This window comes from Cebus imitator, unplaced genomic scaffold, assembly GCF_001604975.1.
Source record: "Cebus imitator isolate Cc_AM_T3 unplaced genomic scaffold, Cebus_imitator-1.0 Scaffold434, whole genome shotgun sequence".
Taxonomy (NCBI): Eukaryota; Metazoa; Chordata; class Mammalia; order Primates; family Cebidae; genus Cebus; species Cebus imitator.
In genome coordinates, this window is record NW_016107749.1 from 587736 (window position 1) to 607118 (window position 19383).

The window sequence follows — 19383 nt, forward strand, 5'->3', positions numbered from 1 at the left end:
AAAAAAAAAAAAAAAAAAAAAAAAAAAAATGCAACAGCTTAAAAAAAAAGAGTGGCAAAATCTGACAACTGATGTAAGAGCAGAGATTTTGATGGGAACTCTTATCATGGGAACAACTGTGAGAGAAAAGGCTGCAATGGGAAGAGGACGATATCCCATATCAGAGGTCTTGTGGGAATGAACCAAGAGAACAGATTAGGGGATCAGCAAATAGAGCTGCCTACTAAATACACATAAGTAATTGATCCCATGAGAACAGATTACATTGCCTAAAGCCTCACACAAGCCCCCTAGTTTCTCCCCTCCCACTAGGAAGTGGTCAGGCATGACTTTCCCACACAACACTTTGTATATAAGAAGTTCAAGGCTGGGCCTGGTGGCTAACACCTGTAATCCCAGCACTTTAGGAGGCCAAAGAAGCTGGATCACTTGAGTCTGGGAGCTCAAGATCAGCCTGGGCAACATGGCAAAACCCCATCTCTATAAAAAATTAGCCAGATGTGGTGAGGCACACCCATAGTCCCAGCTACCTAGGAGACTAAGATAGGAGGATCATCTGAGCCTGGAAGGTCAAGGCTACAGTCAGCTGTGCTGCGTCACTGCATTCTAGCCTGGGTAACAGAGCAAGGCTCTGACTCAAAAAACCAAAAAAGGTAGTTCCAAAAGAAGACAAAGTAGATCCAGTTTCCAAGAGACTTAAATAAATTAAAAACTAGCCCATCTCTTTGCCTCCCCAAAAAGTCATAAAAATACTTCAGGGTAACATTGATTTGGGCTGGTGATCAATTTTTACAATGCTGTCTTCAAAGTCAATGAATAAGGAAGCCAGCATTCCTAAAGTAGTCTTCCATCAGTCAATGTAAGCCATGCCAAGGTCTGCTGCCAAGAGCTAAGCAGATAACCTCTCTGGTGGTGGATTTCAATGGAGTTGTGAGCTCTGGCTGGCTCTCGCCACACCCGAGAGCCATGTTCCTATGAGGCTGCGTAGTATTAAGTTTTTGGTAATCAACTTATGTTTCCCCACAGATTGATACTTTTAGAGATGCTTTTCCTCGCTTCTGGAGTGCACTTTAACCAGACTTCTTAACATTTTAGCTTTACTTTGTTTTTTCTCTCCCTCTCAGTCTAGGTACTCAGCAATCTGTGAAACACCTACATAGGCTAGAAATACTCAGAAGAGGAACGTTTCAAATTGCAACTAGTCATGAGTGCATTTCTTTGCAAAGCTGAATTTGGATATACCCAGTTTTTCACCCCAGTGGATATCCCTCAGGACACTTTTTTTTTTTTGGGGGGGGGGGGGACTGGGTCTTACTTTTTTTTTGGGGGGGGGGGGAGACTGGGTCTTGCTGTTTTGCTCAGGGTGGAGTGCAATGGCACCATCTTGGCTCACCATAACCTCCACCTCCTGGGTTCAAGCAATTCTCATGCCTCAGCCTCCCGAGAAACTGGGATTATAGGCACACGCCACCATGCCCAACTAATTTTTTTGTATTTTTAGTAGAGACAGGATTTTACCATGTTGGCCAGCCTGGTCTCGAACTCCTGGCCTCAAGTGATCTGCCTGCCTCAACCTCCCAAAGTGTTGGGATTACAGACGTGAGCCACCATGCTCGACCCAACCAGGACACATTTAAATAATAGTAAAGGAGCTAGTTCATCAGCACCTGCTTGCCATAGGCCCAGGCAATCTTCCCTTTCAGTACCTTCCTCATGAATTACCTACACCCAAGAACACATCACGCTAGATTCATTCTTTGCTACCTTCCTCATCTCTTTAGTATCCTTTTCTCCAACTTTAGACAGGGTCTCACTGTGATGCCTGGGTGGGAGTGCAGGGGCACAATCATAGCTCACTATACGCTTGAACTCCTGGGCTCAAGCAATCCTCCCACCTCAGTCTCCCAAGTAGCTGGGATTACAGGTGTACACCACCACACCCAGCTAGTTTTATTATGATTATTATTATTATTATTTTGTAGAGACAGGGGTCTTGCTATGTTGCCCAGGCTAGTCTTGAACTCCTGGCCTCAAGTGATCCTCTTGCCTTGGCCTCTCAAAACTTTTCTCCAACAGTGAAAAGATTTATTCTTAAATTTTTATTATGAAAATTTTCACATGCACCAAAGTAGTAATATAGAATGAACTCTCATGTGCCCATCATCAGCCCCGACAAGTAGCCACCCCCACTCTCATTTCATCCACCCCCATCTCTGCCTTGTTTGCTTGTTTGTTCATTATTAAAATCTGACATCATATCACTTCACCCATAATTACTGCAATAAGTACTTCTGACACAGGATTTCTCATCTGTGGCACTACTGGCATTTAGGATTGGAAAATTCTTTGTTGTGGGGGGCTGTCATCTGTATTACAGGGGGTTTAACAGCATCCCTGGCCTCTACCTATCTACTAGATGCTAATAGCACCCCCAAGTCATAACAATCAAAACTGTCTCCAGAGAATAGCTTGAACTCGGAGGCAGAGGTTGCAGTCAGTTAGCCGAGATCGTGCCACTGCACTCCAGCCTGGGCGACAGAGCAAGATTTCATCTCAAAAAAAAAAAAAAAAACAGTCTCCAGAGACTGCCAAATGTCCCCTGGGGGGCAAAATCACTCTCAGTTGAGATCCACTGCTCTAACAGATAAAGAGTTTTTATATATATAATGACTTTTTTAAAAATATAACCACTTTTTAAAAACTCTCATCACACGCAATAAAATTTACAGTAACTTCTTAACATTATCTAATACCATGCCTGTGTTTGGTTTTTTCCAACTATCTCAAAAATGTCTTTTTATAATTGATTTGTTTGATTCAGGATTCAGCCAACGTCCACACAATGATTTGGTTCATATGTCTCTTTTAACCTGTAACACTGTCTCTATATCTCTGTGTCTGTCTCTGTCTCTCTCTCTCTCTCTCTCTCTCTCTCTCTAATGTCATTTATTGGTTTAAGAAACTGGACCGTGCATCCTCATAGAACTTCCCACATTCTGGACTTGGTTGGTTATAACCTTGTGGCATCATTTAACACATTTCTCTGTCCCCTGTGTTTTCTGTTAAATTGGCAGTTAAATCCAAGGCCTTTCATACATTCATGTGAAATTCTTTTGGCAAGGATACTGCCCAGGATGTGCTGTCTACTTACTACTGCATGACATTAGAGGGCACACAACATCTGCCTGTCTCCCTTCTTGTGATAGCAGCCTGATCCCTCTCCCATAAAGTTCCTTCCAATCACTTAATGGCTTCAGCAGCCATTAATGATCGCTGTCTAGAGCCATTATTCCATTAAGACTGCAAAACGGTCGTTTTTCTAATTTCATCATTCCTTCTACCTTTATTAGCACATCAACTATTTGGATACCCTTGCATACAACTCAAAAGGAAAGCAAGATAAATGCTTGGTGCTTTCCCTGTAGTTAACAACATTCAGAGTAATGAGCTGGGGCCTCAGCAACCTTCAAGAGAGACGAATGAGGTGTCTTTTTCAGTATCATCATAGACTCATGAATTTTTATATATTTGATATGCTCCAAGCCACTGTCATCCTTCTGATGCTCAACTATTCCCTGCCAGTTGTGGTGGCTCACGCCTATAATCCCAACACTTTGGGAGGCCGAGGTGAGCAGATCATTTTAGGTCAGGAGTTCGAGACCAGCCTGGCCAATGTGGTGAAACCTAGTCTCTACTAAAAATACAAAAAATGAGCCAGGTATGGTGGTACAGGCCTATAATCCCAGCTACTCAGGAGGCTGAGGCAAGAGAATCACTTGAACTGGGAGGAAAAGGTTGCAGTGGGTCAAGATCATGCCACTGGACTCTAGCCTAAGTGACAGAGCAAGACTTCATCTCAAAAAAAATAAATAAATAAATTGTTCCCTCTTAGGCCAATGGAATCCCCTCTATTAAATATTCTTGCCCAAGAAAAGCCAAGTCAGAATCTATTTTAGCCTTTAAAGCTGCTTTCTGGTTTACAGGGCCTGGAAGAAAAAACACAAAACCACTACCACCCCCTACTGAGGAAGCTAAGAGACATATCCAGAAGGTGGACGATATTCTAAAGGACAGTGACCCAGCTTCTTCATCAAGTCAGTGGCATGAAAAAAAAAGTATACATATATATGTATGTATATATATATATATATATATATGAATATTCCAAATTTTCTAATCTAATTTGAAAAAACTTATCTCCACAACTAACTAGACTGTAAAATATGAGTGACTTTAAATCCAACTGTTGGAGTGTTGGCAAGGAGGTGGAGGAGGATCTCTTTTATCTACCACTGTTGATGGGAATATAAAATGAGATGACCACTTGGGAAAAGTTTGGCAGTTTCTTGAAAAGTTGAACATATGCCTACCCCATGACATAGCCATTTCACCCCTAGATACTTACCCAAGAGGAATGAATGAACATGTCCAGAGACTTGTACAGGAATGATAAATGCAACTTTATTTCAAATAGCCAAAAACTGTAAACGATCCATATTGTTCATCTGTGGGTGACTGGATAAACAAATTGTGGAATACCCACTCAATGGAATACTACTCAGCATTCAAAAGAAATGAACTGTGATACCTCCTACAGTGTGGATGGATCTCAGAATAATGTGGAGTGGAAGAAGACAGACAAAATAAGTACATGTTGTATGCTTCAATGTATATTGAAGCATATAACTTTATTTTCTAAAGTTTAGAAAATACAAACTACATTAAGAAGAAGACATCAGTCATTGCCTGGGGACAAGGGAAGGGATGGGGGAGGAGGAGAAGGGACAGAAGGGAACTCTTTGGGGTGATGAACAAATATGTTCATTATCTTGAGCCTAGTGATGGTCTCACAGGTGCATGTCAAACTTAATATACATGTGACATACATCTACTATTCCTCAACAAAGTTGTTTCCAACTGTTGGGAAGGAAGATATTTTGTCTCTAATCCTTCTCAGGTCTAAGGAGCTTACACGCAGTTTCCTTCACTCCATAAGGTATTAATGTTGAAGAAACACACACATCTATTCTCAGCCTTCTGTTTGTTGTTGGTGGGTTCTGGTTTTTGTTGCTGTTGTTTTTTTTGACACAGAGTTTCACTCTTGTTGCCCAGGCTGTAGTGCAATGGCACAATCTCGCTTACCTCAACCTCTGCCTCCTGGGTTCAAGCAATTCTCCTGCCTCAGCCTCCCAAGTAGCTGGGATTACAGGCATGAGCCACCACGCCCAGCTATTTTTTTTTATTTTTAGTAGAGACAGGTATCTCCATGTTTGCCAGGCTGGTTTTGAACTCCTGGCCTCAGGTGATCTGCTCACCTCAGTCTTCCAAAGTACTGAGATTATAGGCGTGAGCCACCATGCCTGGCTAGTCTCACCCTTCTACTCACTCCTCCAGTAAAGAAGGAGGTAATCTGACTCATGCAAAGTAGACATTCATTTGGTCATGTTTTACTAGAAGGTAGAATTACTAAGTCTTGAAAGTAAGGGTCAAGCTTAAAACTTACTCTTTTACTGCCTAGGCCCAGGTGTAGCAGGCACTCAACCAACCGACCACTCTTATCCTCCTGATTTCCATCAGGCCCCTATGTTGAAAAGGGAAGACCACCATTCTTCTCTGTCGGTAGGATGGGTAAATTAACCAGAGCCCTGCATCAGAACTTACCGAGTGCTTGCCCTGCGAAGAATAAAGTGGGTATTTTGGTCCCTATCTGGCTACCTGTTCTGTGTGTGTGTCCTTTATAAGTCAGAATTTTGAAGTGCTGGAAGGGTGGCCTTAGATCCCAAACTGCCAATGCTGTAGTTGAATGTTCCATCGCCACGGATGAGCAGAGTTGGCTATATTTATTTTCTCTGAAGTGAGACACCAGAAATCGTTTCCAAACTCCCAGTCATGAACCACCTGGGCCTCTAACTCTTTGTCCTGAGGCTTTCATCTCTTTTGATTCCTGCCAACCACCCTCTTTAGTTCTATCCAAACTTCACCCTCAGAAAATGAGCATAACTGCAATCACCACACTCATAGAATTGATTAGAGAGCTGGCTGCTGAATAAAGTCCCAGATGTTTAATATAATTTTGAATCTTTGGCCAAATCATTTCCACGTTTACTTGGTTGTGAAAGGTTTTCCCACAAGTGAGAATTTAAGGGTTGAACACTCCAATTTATGGGCTCTCTAACAAACCCACTCTCTGTTTCTCATCTTCCCCCAAAAAAGGCATTAATTTATCTCACTTAGAATTGATTTACCAAACTTGGATTGGGCATTGTGCTGTTGGCTTACACTAAGAGGCCCAGAAGGAAGAGTCCTATGAAAACTGCCAGGGTACGTATCTGAGGGATGGGGCCCACCAGGTTACAGGGGAATTTCACCATTTCACCCAATGGTGAAATTCCTCAGGGCTCAGTATTCAGAAAATTGGGTCTTCTCTGAGCAAAGCATTCTGAACTGTTTTCTCATGGGACTGGGGCTCTTGTAGCTGATCGTATTCTCCTTTGTGCCTTGGACACTGGGAGACTAAGAGTCCCAAATCATTCTTCCTTTGGCAACTTAACAGGAACTTCCTTGTTTTTCATTTTAACCCTGACTTTATTTCCCTACCCTCAGACTCCTTTCATCTAGATTTCTCCATTTATTAATTGTTATATTTTTAATATTGCAATTATCTCTAGAATAAGCTGCCCTCAATTTATCTTAGAATAAAGTAGAATATTACATATTTTTAACATCTCTGGATGTAGTTTCTAAATTCAGACTTAAGGGGGAAAATCCTATAATCCTAATTCTTAAGGATTTAGCTCTTTTTAGCCTATTTTTTATCATCAATAATTTACCCTCTAAAAACAGAACAGTCCCCAAGAGACACATAAATGTTTGTCTGCATATCCCATAAGAGATTATAACAGCTACTGACTACATCTCTTCATTATTCTTTTTTTGTTTTAGTAGGTGGTGTCCACACACTCCTGGTCTAGTAAGTTGAATTTCTACCATCACTACTTTAGCATCCCCCCCTCTTGCTCCCCTTCCCCTCCATACTGATACTCCAAACAGACCCAACTCCTCTTCCTCACTTCCTCCTGCCCCTGAAGTAAGTGGGTGTCCAAAAGAAAGACGCATTTAAGGCCCAATCAAGAGAAGTACATCTACTATCCTCATGGAACTAGCTTAGAAAATAAAACATGACCAGGCAACTGCTCAAATGACAGGAAGCCCCAAATAAGAAGAACTTTAAAAGACCCAAAACAAATGAACACACAAACAAGATGAACTTTAAAAGGCCCAAAACAAATACATGCGTGCTCACATACCACACACTCTCACTCTCTCTCTCTCTCTCTCTCTCTCTCTATCTCTATCTCTCTCTCTCTCTCTCTAAATTCACAAGCAATTGAGATAATAAAATTCTAAAGGCAGGACACTAAATAAATAAATTAAAAAATAGTGTTAAAACCACAAGGATCTATTAGCCGTGGCCTTGTTAAAAAATAGTCATAGGGGTTTTCATTTGGGAAGAAGACCACTGCTTATCAGAAACCAATGGCTGTGTGGCAGATTCAAAGGATAAGCATGGCAGGGCCATGCTTCAATGAATGAAGTATAAGTACTGCTCCATTCATTTCAATGATGCAGGAAAATATCTACCAATAAAAGTTACTGAATTCTTGAGAGGCAGCATAAAGATGTTAAGAGGATAGGTTGTGCTAGTGTTATAGGAATACAGAATATTCCAGAAAGTTCTATGAGAAACTGACAATAGTGGTTCACTTGAGGGAGAGGGATTGCGTGTGGGGTAGGAAGGAAGCATTTTTCACTGTATAACCTTCTGTATAATGTGAATTTTTTGCTAGGGCTATACCACTTTTTCAAATAAACAAAAGCAAAGACAATTTGGAGTCAGGAAGACCTGAGTTTGACTCCTACCACTGCCAACTTTGGGCTCCATGGCCTCTTTTGTATTGTGGACTAGTGATAGGACCTGCCTCACAGAGGCTTTAGGAAGAATAAGTAGGACAATAGTAAGCATAAAGCACTTTGCAGAGCTCCTGGCACATAGCAGGTGCTCAATAAATGCCATGGTAATATCACAGATGCATAAACATGTTAATGAAGAAACTTACAATCCTTAATTAAAAGCCAATATGGGACAGCAGTAAAGTGGGGTTCGGGGAGGCAAGAAAAGGTCTTTTTGCTATCAGAAGGCAGAGATTAGGTCAAACTAACATTGTGAAGGATAAGAAGGATGTAATGTCTGTCTAGGAGAAAAGCTTTAAAGTCCTCAAGGCAAGGCCTAAAACCCAGCAGTTCTAAGCAGTCTCATTCACCCACAGGAGTCCTTACCCAAAAAGTTCGCCTCCCCATACCTTAAGCTTGAGGACAAAATGAGGAAGACCCACAAAGATGAGCAAGAAACTAAGGCTAGCATGTAATATCTTCTTGTGCAGGGCTTTGCAACTCCAATAGGCACAGAAATCCCCTGAGGATCCTTATTAAAATGTAGCTTCTGTCTCAGCAGGCCTGAGTCTCTGAAGCTCTAACAAGCTCCCAGGTGATGCTGATGCTGCCAATCCAGGGACCACACTCTGAGTAGCAAGGTCCTACTGCCTCAAGGTAACAGTTTCACTGTTTGTTAACAGTGGCAGTATCGAGAGATTCGGATTAGTGTGATGTTCCCTCTCCTGATAACAACTTGGCCAATTCTTCCAAATCAAGGGTTCTCAAGTGAAGGTGACTGTAGCCCCCAAGGGGAGACTGGGCAACATCTAGAGACATTTTTGGTTGTTGCTAATTGCAGGGGGAGGGTGCTACTGGTATCCATGGAGAAAGGACAGGTATGCTGTTCAATGTCCTGCAATTCACACAACAGCCCCCACGGCAAAGAATTATCTGGCCCCAAATGTCAACAGTGCCAAGGTTGAGAAACCCTGTTCTAAACAAACAGAAAACAGGACACATCCTGAGTCTTCTCAATTCATCTAGACACTAGAAATCCCAAGATCAGAAGCGGGCCATCGATCCAACATTGTCCTTTCCCAGGCTAGATCTGAGACATGGGAAGAGTTTAGGTTAGCAGGATGCTGTATGTGGGGAAGGGATCACCAGGTCACAGCCCATGGTCTGCATTTTGTTTAAAATCAAGCACATATGGTTCAGGAAACCAGAGAGGAGAGGCCTACAAAGAATTAAACTTCCCACCATTTGGAGGTACAGCAATTTAACAGGACCACAGTTCTATTCAAGCAAAAGACCAGTAAGGCTCTTAGACTCTAAACTCAACGAAGGCAGGGCCATATCCAAATGTGTTCATCAATGGAGCAACAGCACCTGACATAGCACTTAATATACTGTAGAAATACAAATAGCAGAACGAATTGTCAATTCAAAAACTCCTGCAATTCTAGGCTGGGCATGGTGGCTCATGCCTGTAATCCCATTACTTTGGGAGGCCAAGGGAGGATGATCACTTGAGCCCACAAGTTTGAGACCAGCCTGGGCAAAGAAAGATAGCAAGACTCCATCACTTAAAAAAAAAAAAAAAAATTCAATTTCTGCAATTCCAAATGTTCTTAAATAGACATAGAGATTAAATCACTCTCCAGTGTGACATGATTTATTATTTGCCATCATCACAAAATTATTACTTATAACAATGACTTATGCAAAGGCATATATGGTATTGTAGAAAGAGCATGGGCTTTCGAATTACCCAGACCTCCAACCAAATCCAGAATCCTTTATTCACTTCCCATGTGACACTGGCCAAGTTACCAGGGCATCCACATCTGTAAAATGAGTATAATAATCCTTACATTTGACAGAAGTGTTTTTAAGGAGTATAGTGTAATGTACTTGAATGCCTAGTGGTGAGCACAGAATAGGTACTCCCTAAACAATATTTCCAACCATACTAAAGTACTAGAAAAACCCAAGGAGCTACATTATGCTTACTTCTACACACAAAAAAAATTCTAAGAATTTTACCTGAAGCTGAATAGGCACAGAATCCCTCTCCCCTAAACCAAAGACTGTCTTCCCTCAGGTTTACTGAGCAACCATATTATATGCTCGAGGTTTCATTAGCACCATTCAGGGCCAGTTAGCAAATAATCAGCAACAACCAAAAAGATACCTATTTGGAAGAAGAATATCTCAGTGTGTCATCAGCATGGGACCACCACTGAGTCACTGCCGGATGGAAACAAAATGTACTTTCTGCTAACAAATGCCGAGGACCTGAAAAATCAGGATAATTTGGCAAGAATTGTGTCTTTCCGAGAATAGCAAAAGACAGACAACTCAAGAGAAAAAGCCCATGTCAGACACAGCAGACCATACGAGTTCTCCAGAGCATTAGCCATAAATGTCCTAGGAAATAATCCATGATCACTGCTTGCATTATGCATTTCTCACTGTTGAGATATGGCGGCCTTGGATAAAAGGTACAAGTGTGCTGGTTCCGTTGACGTCACGATGCCTTGGGGGAAGATATTTTAGAAGATGTTGATAGAAGACAGCACCAGACAGCAAAACTTTCCCATGGATGGGAGCAGGTACACGATGCCAGGCAAGGTAGGCATCATCTCAAAGGCATGAAAGAGGAGCTCTGATTGGCTTCAGCTCTCCTAAAGCCCAGAAAAATCAGGCTGGGTACAGCCAGAATCTGGCCCAGCATCTGAAACATCGCCAGAACTGCACAACCAGGGCAGCTGGTACGCTTAAGAAACCCCCCACTGAAACTTGGAAAGCGGCTTTGAAATAATGATAATAATAAATAAGCAGCTGAAAAACCAATCTTGTGGGAGGCGGGAAATGAAACAGAATAATGAGAGCCTGGTGACCCATGAGTGTGGCAGTCACTCATCATGGAGTGTTCGACTTGCTGGAAGAATAAGTGTCCTGGAACTGGGTCAGATTCCTGGTTCATGGGGTGCTGCCTGTAGCAACCCCAAGGGGCAGGACCCAGGAGGGTGCGAAGCTGCGCCTGACCTCAGTGTCAGACTCAAGGCGCATCCTAGTTTCTCTCGGCAGCCACTCCCAGTTCTGTCATTCATAAATTTGCCCACACCTTTCTTAAATTGCATTTATATATCCTGCCAGGACCACCTCTTGAGATAATGAGTTTTAGAAGATTATTACCTGCTGTGTTAAGCAGTACTTCCTTTCATTGGTTACAACAAGAAAAAGAAGAATTAGGGGTGAAGCAGCACAAAGGCTAATGTTGCTTTCAACAAGGGACAGTCTCTTATTGCAGAAGGCAGAAATATTCGACAGCCTGGAACCACCAGGCATTGAAGCGGCAACCATGAACTTGAGAAACTTAATGATTTGAAGTATTTTGGTTGATGAAAATCACTCAGCATGTGCTTATGAACAACACTACTAGATAAAAGCATAATTGATGTTACAGTTACCTAGTTAGAAAACAGCTTAAAGAGCACGGAGTCAAGCAATGTTTTCAATCATAATTCTCTGAGTTGATTGCAAATAACGCAGGGATCAGAGGTTGGTGTAAAACAGGAAAATTTGCTAGGAGACACTGAAATTAAGACCACACCTCTCTGCATAGTCAGAAATGCCATAAAACCACCAGGAAAACGCACTACCAATCCTCGGTGTGCATAAAGTTCCCTCCTGCTGGCTAAGCTACACTAAGTATCTAAATTAGGACTAGTCCCATCAAATACAAACACACTAACTACAATATGGAACAATGGATTGATTCCTAGAACAGAAAAGGGACCAGACTGGGAGAATTGGTAAGATCCAAAAGAAGTCTGAAGCGTAGTCAACAGTAAAGTACCAACAGTAGTTCTGAAAAATAGCTTTTCAAACACTTAGTTTGACAGTGACACTGTTATGTAAGAGTTAACATTTGGGGCCAGGCATGGTGGCTCACAGCACTTTGGGAGGCCGAGGTGGGCGGATCTCCTGAGGTCAGGAGTTCAAGACTAGACTGGCCAACATGGTGAAACCCCATCTCTAATAAAACTACAAAAATTAGCCAGGCATGGTGCCACGTGCCTGTGGTCCCAGCTACTTAGGAGGCTGAGGCAGGAGAATCGCTTGAACCCAGGAGGCGAAGGTTACGGTAAGCTAAGATCACACCACTGCACTCCAGCCTGGGCAACAGAGGGAGATTGTGTCTCTAAATAAGTAAATAAATGGAGTTAACACTGGGGAAAAATGGGTGAAGGGTATATGGGAACTCTTCCATACTGCCTTTGCAACTTTTCTATAAATCTAACATTATTCCAAAATAAAAGATTTATTAAAATTAGGACCAGGTGTAATGGTTCACACCTGTATTCCCAGCATTTCGGGAGGCCAAAGCGGGATGATCTCTTGAGCTCAGGAGTTCCAGACCAGTCTGGGCAACCTGGTGAAACCACATCTCTACAAATACAAAAAAATTAGCAGGGGTGATGGCACACATCTGTGGTCCTAGCTACTGGGGAGGCTGAGGTGGAAGGACTATTTGAGCTCAGGAGGTCAGGGCTGCAGTGAGCCATGATCATACCACTACACTCCTGCCTGTCCCACAGAATGAGACTCTGTCTCAAAAGTAAATAAATAAATAATGAAAGATTTATTTAAATGAGAAGAATTTTTTGGCCAGGTGTGGTGGCTCATGCCTATAATCCCATAATTAACTTTGGGAGGCCGAGGTGGGCAGATCACCTGAGGTTGGGGGTTCCAGACCAGCCTGACCAACATGAAGAAACCCCATCTCTACTACAAATACAAAATTAGCTGGGCATGGTGGCGCATGCCTGTAATCCCAGCTACCTGGAAGGCTGAGGCAGGACGATCGCTTGAACCCGGGAGGCGGAGGTTGCAGTGAGCTGAGATCGCGCCATTGCACTCCAGCCTGGGTAACAAGAGCAAAACTCCGTCTCAAAAATAAAATGAAATTTTTAAGGCAAATACATTTTGTGAGTTTTCAGAGCCACTACATTGGAAGCTGGGAGTCAAATATATTATGCCTAATTTATAAGTTAAGCTTTACATAGCATAGGCATGTATGCGTAGGAAAAAAGGTAGATAAGTTTCAGTACTATCATCAGTTTCACGCATCCAATGGGGGTCTTGGAACATATGCCCCACAGATAGGAGGGCAGGGGACTACTATACTCAAGTAATCACCACTCAAGAAGCAAGTTCATGAATAAAAAAATTAACTGCTTATTCAAGAAGATTACAGAGATAAAAAGGCAAGACAAGAAAAGATTAAGTACTTGAATAGCATCTAAAAGAAAGTCTATCAAATCTTTCTAAAAGCATAAAAGGAAGAATGTCCTGAAAATGTCCTGATTAAAAGGTCTGAACCTTAGAGATTTGTGGGAAGATGTCTATTTATTTAGAAAAATAAAGCAATGTGGCCACCTGAATAATAAAAATGTTTGCCAAGAAAGATTAATGGAAATGCAACCTACTTAAATATTTCAGCAGAAGGTTAGAGAAACCATCAAAATGGCTTACAACTGGACGATACAGAATTTTTACCATGCTATGTCCTAGCTGAAGATGGAGGAAGTTATATTTAAAACACATCTCCAGTCAAAAGCCTGGTTTTGACACCTAGAAACAGATTCCATTTCCCAACCTCCCTCCATCACCAAAAACAAAACACAGACTCAAACAGGCCAACTGCCTTCCTCCTGGCTCTAATCCATGCTGATCATTGGGTCCAGTAATTAGATCACAATCAATCAACAACACATCCAAGAATTGAAAAGATTTTTAAAAGACCACCAATTGGTAAAAGAAAAAAAGAGCACTGTGTGGTTTCTGTTGATAATAAACCAGGTCTTTGTTTTTAATGAATTCATTCAGTTTGCACTAACTGATTATAAAAAGTGATGTATGAATGAATCTACTGTGCATATACATTATAGTTTTTACATGCTTGTGAGCTAAGATAAATATTATGGAGGGAATCAAATGAACACACACAGGGAGGTGTTTATGGTTTTTGTGTAAACTCAGGCATTAGCAGAACAATCTGGACCTGTTCCCTAATCTGAGTCTTTTTCCTAGTAACGTGAACAAAATACCTAGATCACTTTTTCTCTTGGACGAAAGTGTCAAACCAAGTGACAACCTTCAAACTCCATTCATCTGTGCCTCGAACTTACTGAGGGTAATGTTCTAAAGGCCACATAGACACAGAGTGTGATAAATGACCCAGTTCTACAGAAACAATTTTAAACCAGAATTATTACTCAAAGACAGCTGTATCATTAGCCTTTACTACTCCCATAGATAATTAAAGCCTTTATTGATGTAATTTACAGAAGCTTCTTTGGGCCAGAATAATCTTAGATCTCTTTTGAGTGTTTCATAATCCCAACATCCCAAATCAAGGAAAACAGCCCTACTTACAGTTACGAATGTTATTCCAGTCGATTTTAGAGAAGAAAGGATGGCAGCAAAGGCCTTCAAACTTCAGCCTCTCTTTCTGGCCACACAACAAACTTTGAATCAGATCAAGAAAGTTACTGCTCACTTTGGGGTCATCTGGAAACTTCAAAAACCGCTGTTCCAAAAAATAAAAGAATTATTTCCTTAGCAGGGATTCCGTTTCTCATGCCCCATAGTGAAGAAAGTATTTCTCATATATGCAAGTTTCTTTTTTTTTTTTTTAAAGAAGGAAGTTTCATGCCCTCATCCCTTTGGACCAAAGGCATGTTCCCAAAATAAGTGGCCTGTTCACATCAATAGGCTGAGTTCCTTTGTAGGGGTTCAGCATCCTCCATGGCTTGACCCCAGCTCCGCTTCCCATCTCATCTCGCCACGTTCCCCATCTCTCCCTTTGCTGTCCAACAATGATGAGCTATTTAAAGCTCCCTGAACAAATCATGCTATTCTCACTGCTTTCCTTGGCTACCTTTTCTAGCCTATAACTCCTTTCTGCATGTTCCCTCTGTACTCTACTTTTGCACATACACAATGTGCTGTGATTTTGGTGTGATGAAAAAGAAAGAAGGCAGAGAGGGCCTGCTTCTTACGCTCATCCCTGTAAACCTGGAACCTAACAGTACCTGGTATGGTAATGTACTCATTACTGAATGAATGAATGAGTGAGTAAGCTCAAGGGAAGGAAATAAATTAGCCCCAAGAGTCATCTAAGAGGAAATTTTAAGTCAAGAGGAGGCTCAAGAATAACAAATAATGTATGTACATAAAAATATGTATTAAGCATTCCAGAAAGATGAAAATTGGGTGAGATACAAAAACCTAGGAAATACATTCTTTTTCCTTTTGGTTGAAACTAAAAAATATACATTTATCAGAGCCTTAAGAAAGGAGCTTCATGGGCCAGGTGCAGTGGCTCATGCCTGTAATCCCAACACTTTGGGAGGCTGAGGCTGGCAGATCACATGAGGTCAGGAGTTCAAGACCAGCCTGGCCAACATGGTGAAACCCCACCTCTACTAAAAACACAAAAATTAGCCAGGCATGGTAGTGCATGTCTGTAATTCCAGCTACTCAGGAGACCGAGGCATGAGAATCACCTGAACCCAGGAGGCAGAGGTTGCAGTGAGCCAAGATCGTGCTGCTACACTCCAGCCTGGGTAACAGGGCAGGGCTCCCATCTCAAAAAAAAAAAGAAAGAAATAGGCTTAATGTAGTGGAAAGTACAGTTATTAAAAAATAGTTTTACTTTAGGCCAGGGGCGGTGGCTCATGCCTGTAATCCCAGCGCTTTGGGAGGCCGAGGCAGGTGGATTGCCTGAGGTCAGGAGTTAAGAGACCAGCCTGGCCAACGTGGTGAAACCCCCTGTCTCTACTAAAAATGCAAGAATTAGCTGGGCATGGTGGCAGATGCCTGTAATCTCAGCTACTCGGGAGGCTGAGGTAGAAGAAGTGCTTGAACCTGGGAGGTGGAGGTTGCAGTGAGCCAAGATCAGGCCACTGCACTCCAGCCTGGGCGACAGAGTGAGATGGAGTGAGACTCCATCTCAAAAAAAAAAGTTTTACTTTGTATATATATAAAGTAAAACACACACACACACACACACACACTCATATATATATATATATATATATACATACATATAATGGTATTTCTAATTCATTTCCTCATTGAATTTTAATACTATATCCAATAGTTAGTACTAAGAAGGAGTATATCAAAGAATCAAGAGCATGGACTTCAGAGCAAGACTGCCTACGTTATTTTGGGAAAGTTACTTAACCTTTAGTGCTTTGATTTCCTCATCTATAAATGAAAATAATAATACTTACCTCACAGGGTTGTTTGAAGATTACCCAACTACTAAACTATATCTCCTCAATTCTAAGACTCACTTTTAATAGCAATGAAATCAAGATGCATTTTATAATCAATAAAAATATAATAGACTCACTGGCAGCAGTTTTTCTTTCTTAGCAGTACATAAAATAATGGTAGTCTTATAATTATTAGCAGCTGAGATTCCGTGAAATACAATTAATAAAATGTTTAGAATACCCTTTAGCATAAAGTTAAGTGTGATATAAGTATTTGCTATCATTTTCCATCACCACTGAAACATTCATTTGCACAGTTTTTAAATAACATCTAACATTCTATAAACATTCATTCACATGATACCTATAAAATATTCACACACACAATTTTTAAACAACATTCTATAAACATTTATTTGCACAATGTTTAAGTAACGTTTCTCAATATGACTTCAAAATCTTCTAAGGACTCTTTACCTGGAAATTCATGATGTTATTGAAGGTTCTGGCGGAGGTTCCCTCTGCGAAGGGGGATCTCCCATAAATCATCTCATAGGCAATCACGCCCACCGACCACCAGTCACAATCTAGGCCGTAGATGCCTTTTCCATCCCCATTCATCACAGTCAATACTTCAGGAGCCATATAATCTGGGGTCCCAACTGGGAGTCTGGCACTCACCTAGAATCCCATAAATAAAATGAATACAGCAAACTTTCAATTATCCTCAAGTAGACTGCCGACAGCCACATTTCAGACACAAGCTGATTTGCCACTGATTACTATTCTCCCAGGCACTTAAACCTGCCATCAAGTGGCACACCGTCAGGAAATGCAAACGCTTTCCTAATTTAAAAAAAAAAAAAAAAAAGCACAAAGCATATAATCCAATCCAAGGGCAAAAAGGGCAAGAGTTGTTGATGATATACATGCTTTGCGTATATGAATGAGATTTGGCTATATAATGGGAATGAAAGATGACTTTCCTCATACAAGTTATTGATATGAAAGAACTTCTCTTACTTATGATAACAGCAAAATAATAAACTCTAAAAATGAATCTAAAAGATCAACCTAACCATTACTAGAAAACTGGCAGTGGGCCAGATGTGGTGGCTTACATCTGTAATTCCAACACTTTGAGAGGACAAGGCAGGTGGATCATCACGTGAGGCCAGGAGTTCGAGACCAGCCTGGCCAACATGATGAAGACCCAACTCTACTAAAAATACAAAAATTAGCCAGGCATAGTGGCACAAACCTGTGGTCCCAGCTACTTGGGAGGATGAGGCACAAGAATCACTTGAACCCAGGAGGTGAAGGTTTCAGTGAGCCAAGATTGTGCCACTGCACTGCAGCCTAGGTGACAGCAAACTCTGTTAAAAAAATAAAAGAAGGGAGGGGAGTGGAAGGGGGGGAGGGGAGGGGAAGGGGGGGGGGAGGGGAGAAGAGAGAAGAGAGAAGGGAGAAGGGAGAGGAGGGGAGGGGGAGGGAAAGGGGGGGAGAAAGAAGAAGGGAGGAGAAGGGAGAGGAGGGGAAGGGAGAAGAGGGGAAAGGAGAGGAGGGGAAGGGGAGGGGAAAAGGGAGACGAAGGGAAGGGAGAGGGGAGTAGAAAACTGATGGCTAGCTGGCAATACAATATTACAAATCTCAAGTTCAAAAATTTGGAAAACTGCTTTTGGAGTTAGCATTCCTACTTGCAGGGCACCCGCAGGGCAAGACATGATAATTAACTTCTACCCAGGGCCCCAGGTTAATGAGTTCCTTTTCCTCACCCCAACCCTTGTTCTTGTGATTCCCTCCCCCACTGTTCAGAAACCCAGGGGCTTATCATCCAGTGGCACCCAAGCACTTGACCTTAGCAAAGAAAGATTAGGACAGTATGGATCATTTTATAAAGCTAAATGTAACCCATTTAAAGGACTGTCCTTTCTTTCTGAAAATTTGTCCTTCTGACTTTTTTAGTGTTTAAATGTCCTTTGTTTCTTGATATACTGTTGATGAAAGAAGGTTTTCTTCCCCTCATACCCACCCCTGTCTAGGCAACTAGTAGGCTGGCAACCCCTTTGGTCTTCAAAATTATTTTGAAGTTTTACTGAGCCATGAAATTTGAAGTCTAAAGATTCCCTCTCTAACCTTTCTCCCCATCAAAACCGAGAGGCCCTGACTTTAGTTAAATACTGTGCTGACCAGCTGTCCTATAACTCTATATCATAATGGGCTTCTCTCAGGTCAGCAGTTATAAGGCGCAAAAGAACTTTCTCCTCATTATGGTAAGTGCCCAAATGAGCCAAGGGATTTTGTGTGTAAGCCCACATACGTTGAAGGCTGGGCTTTATACCAAGAAAGTAAATTTGCTTTGCTTTACCTGGGTATGGAGAGGAAAGTGAATGTTTAGCGAGGACATTATGAGGTCTCCTCTCCCCAGGGCTGATTCCGGATGAAGCTCTTCCAGTCTGTAACTTTAATCTCGCCCATTCCTCTGCCTTGAGACCTTCTCATTATAGGAAACAGACCCATTCTCCCCTCCCCTCTCTTTTCACCCCTTCCCTCGGGTCCACACTCTGACATAGGTTTTTCCAAGCCCTAAACCCAGAAAGCAGTGTGATACAATCATTCTTGACACTGACTGTCCACTGCTTTGAGCAATAAAACATCCACTATAAGTACCCCTTCAAGAAAGTGAGTTGGTCACACCATCCAAGAAACCCACAGGCAGGGCTGGCTTGACGGACAGAAAGGGGGAAAAAAGGGAAAATATTTGGTCTAAGACAAAACCACAGGGTGACTTAAGCTTGAGGAACTGAAAGTAGCTTAAGTCAAGGAGAGGCCTTGATATGTTGGAAAATCTGGGCTGGTTCTGTTTTTTAATACATTTGTAAATGTTAATGAGCTCAGCACAGGATTAGGATTAAACTAAAGAATTTTGGTAAAAATGCATTGACAATGAGCTATAGCTACTTTTTAAATAATGAAACAAGAGAAGGAAAACTGTAACATCTTGGTTTGAGTAGGTAATGGTCATGCTACTGTACTGTTGATTAAATGCTTAACCTTTATGCCTAATTACCTTGTAAGACCTAACTATGCAATTGTCCAATACATATCATTTGCACTTGTTGGATTTTGTTTTATTGCCAGACTGTTCAGGAAT

General features: G+C 41.7%; 1 protein-coding gene across 8 annotated transcripts in view; it reads right to left on the reverse strand.

Moving 5' to 3' along the window:
• Positions 1 to 19383, reverse strand: part of CIT (citron rho-interacting serine/threonine kinase) — a 193793-nt gene that overhangs the window by 128259 nt on the left and 46151 nt on the right. For all 8 annotated transcript variants that reach the window (XM_017510218.2, XM_017510212.2, XM_017510211.2 and 5 more), the window contains exons 7-8: positions 16707 to 16910; positions 14380 to 14533 (exon numbers count right to left, since the gene is read on the reverse strand). In XM_017510218.2, the coding sequence (XP_017365707.1) occupies positions 14380 to 14533; positions 16707 to 16910 (358 nt within the window). The remainder of the gene's footprint in view (positions 1 to 14379; positions 14534 to 16706; positions 16911 to 19383) is intronic.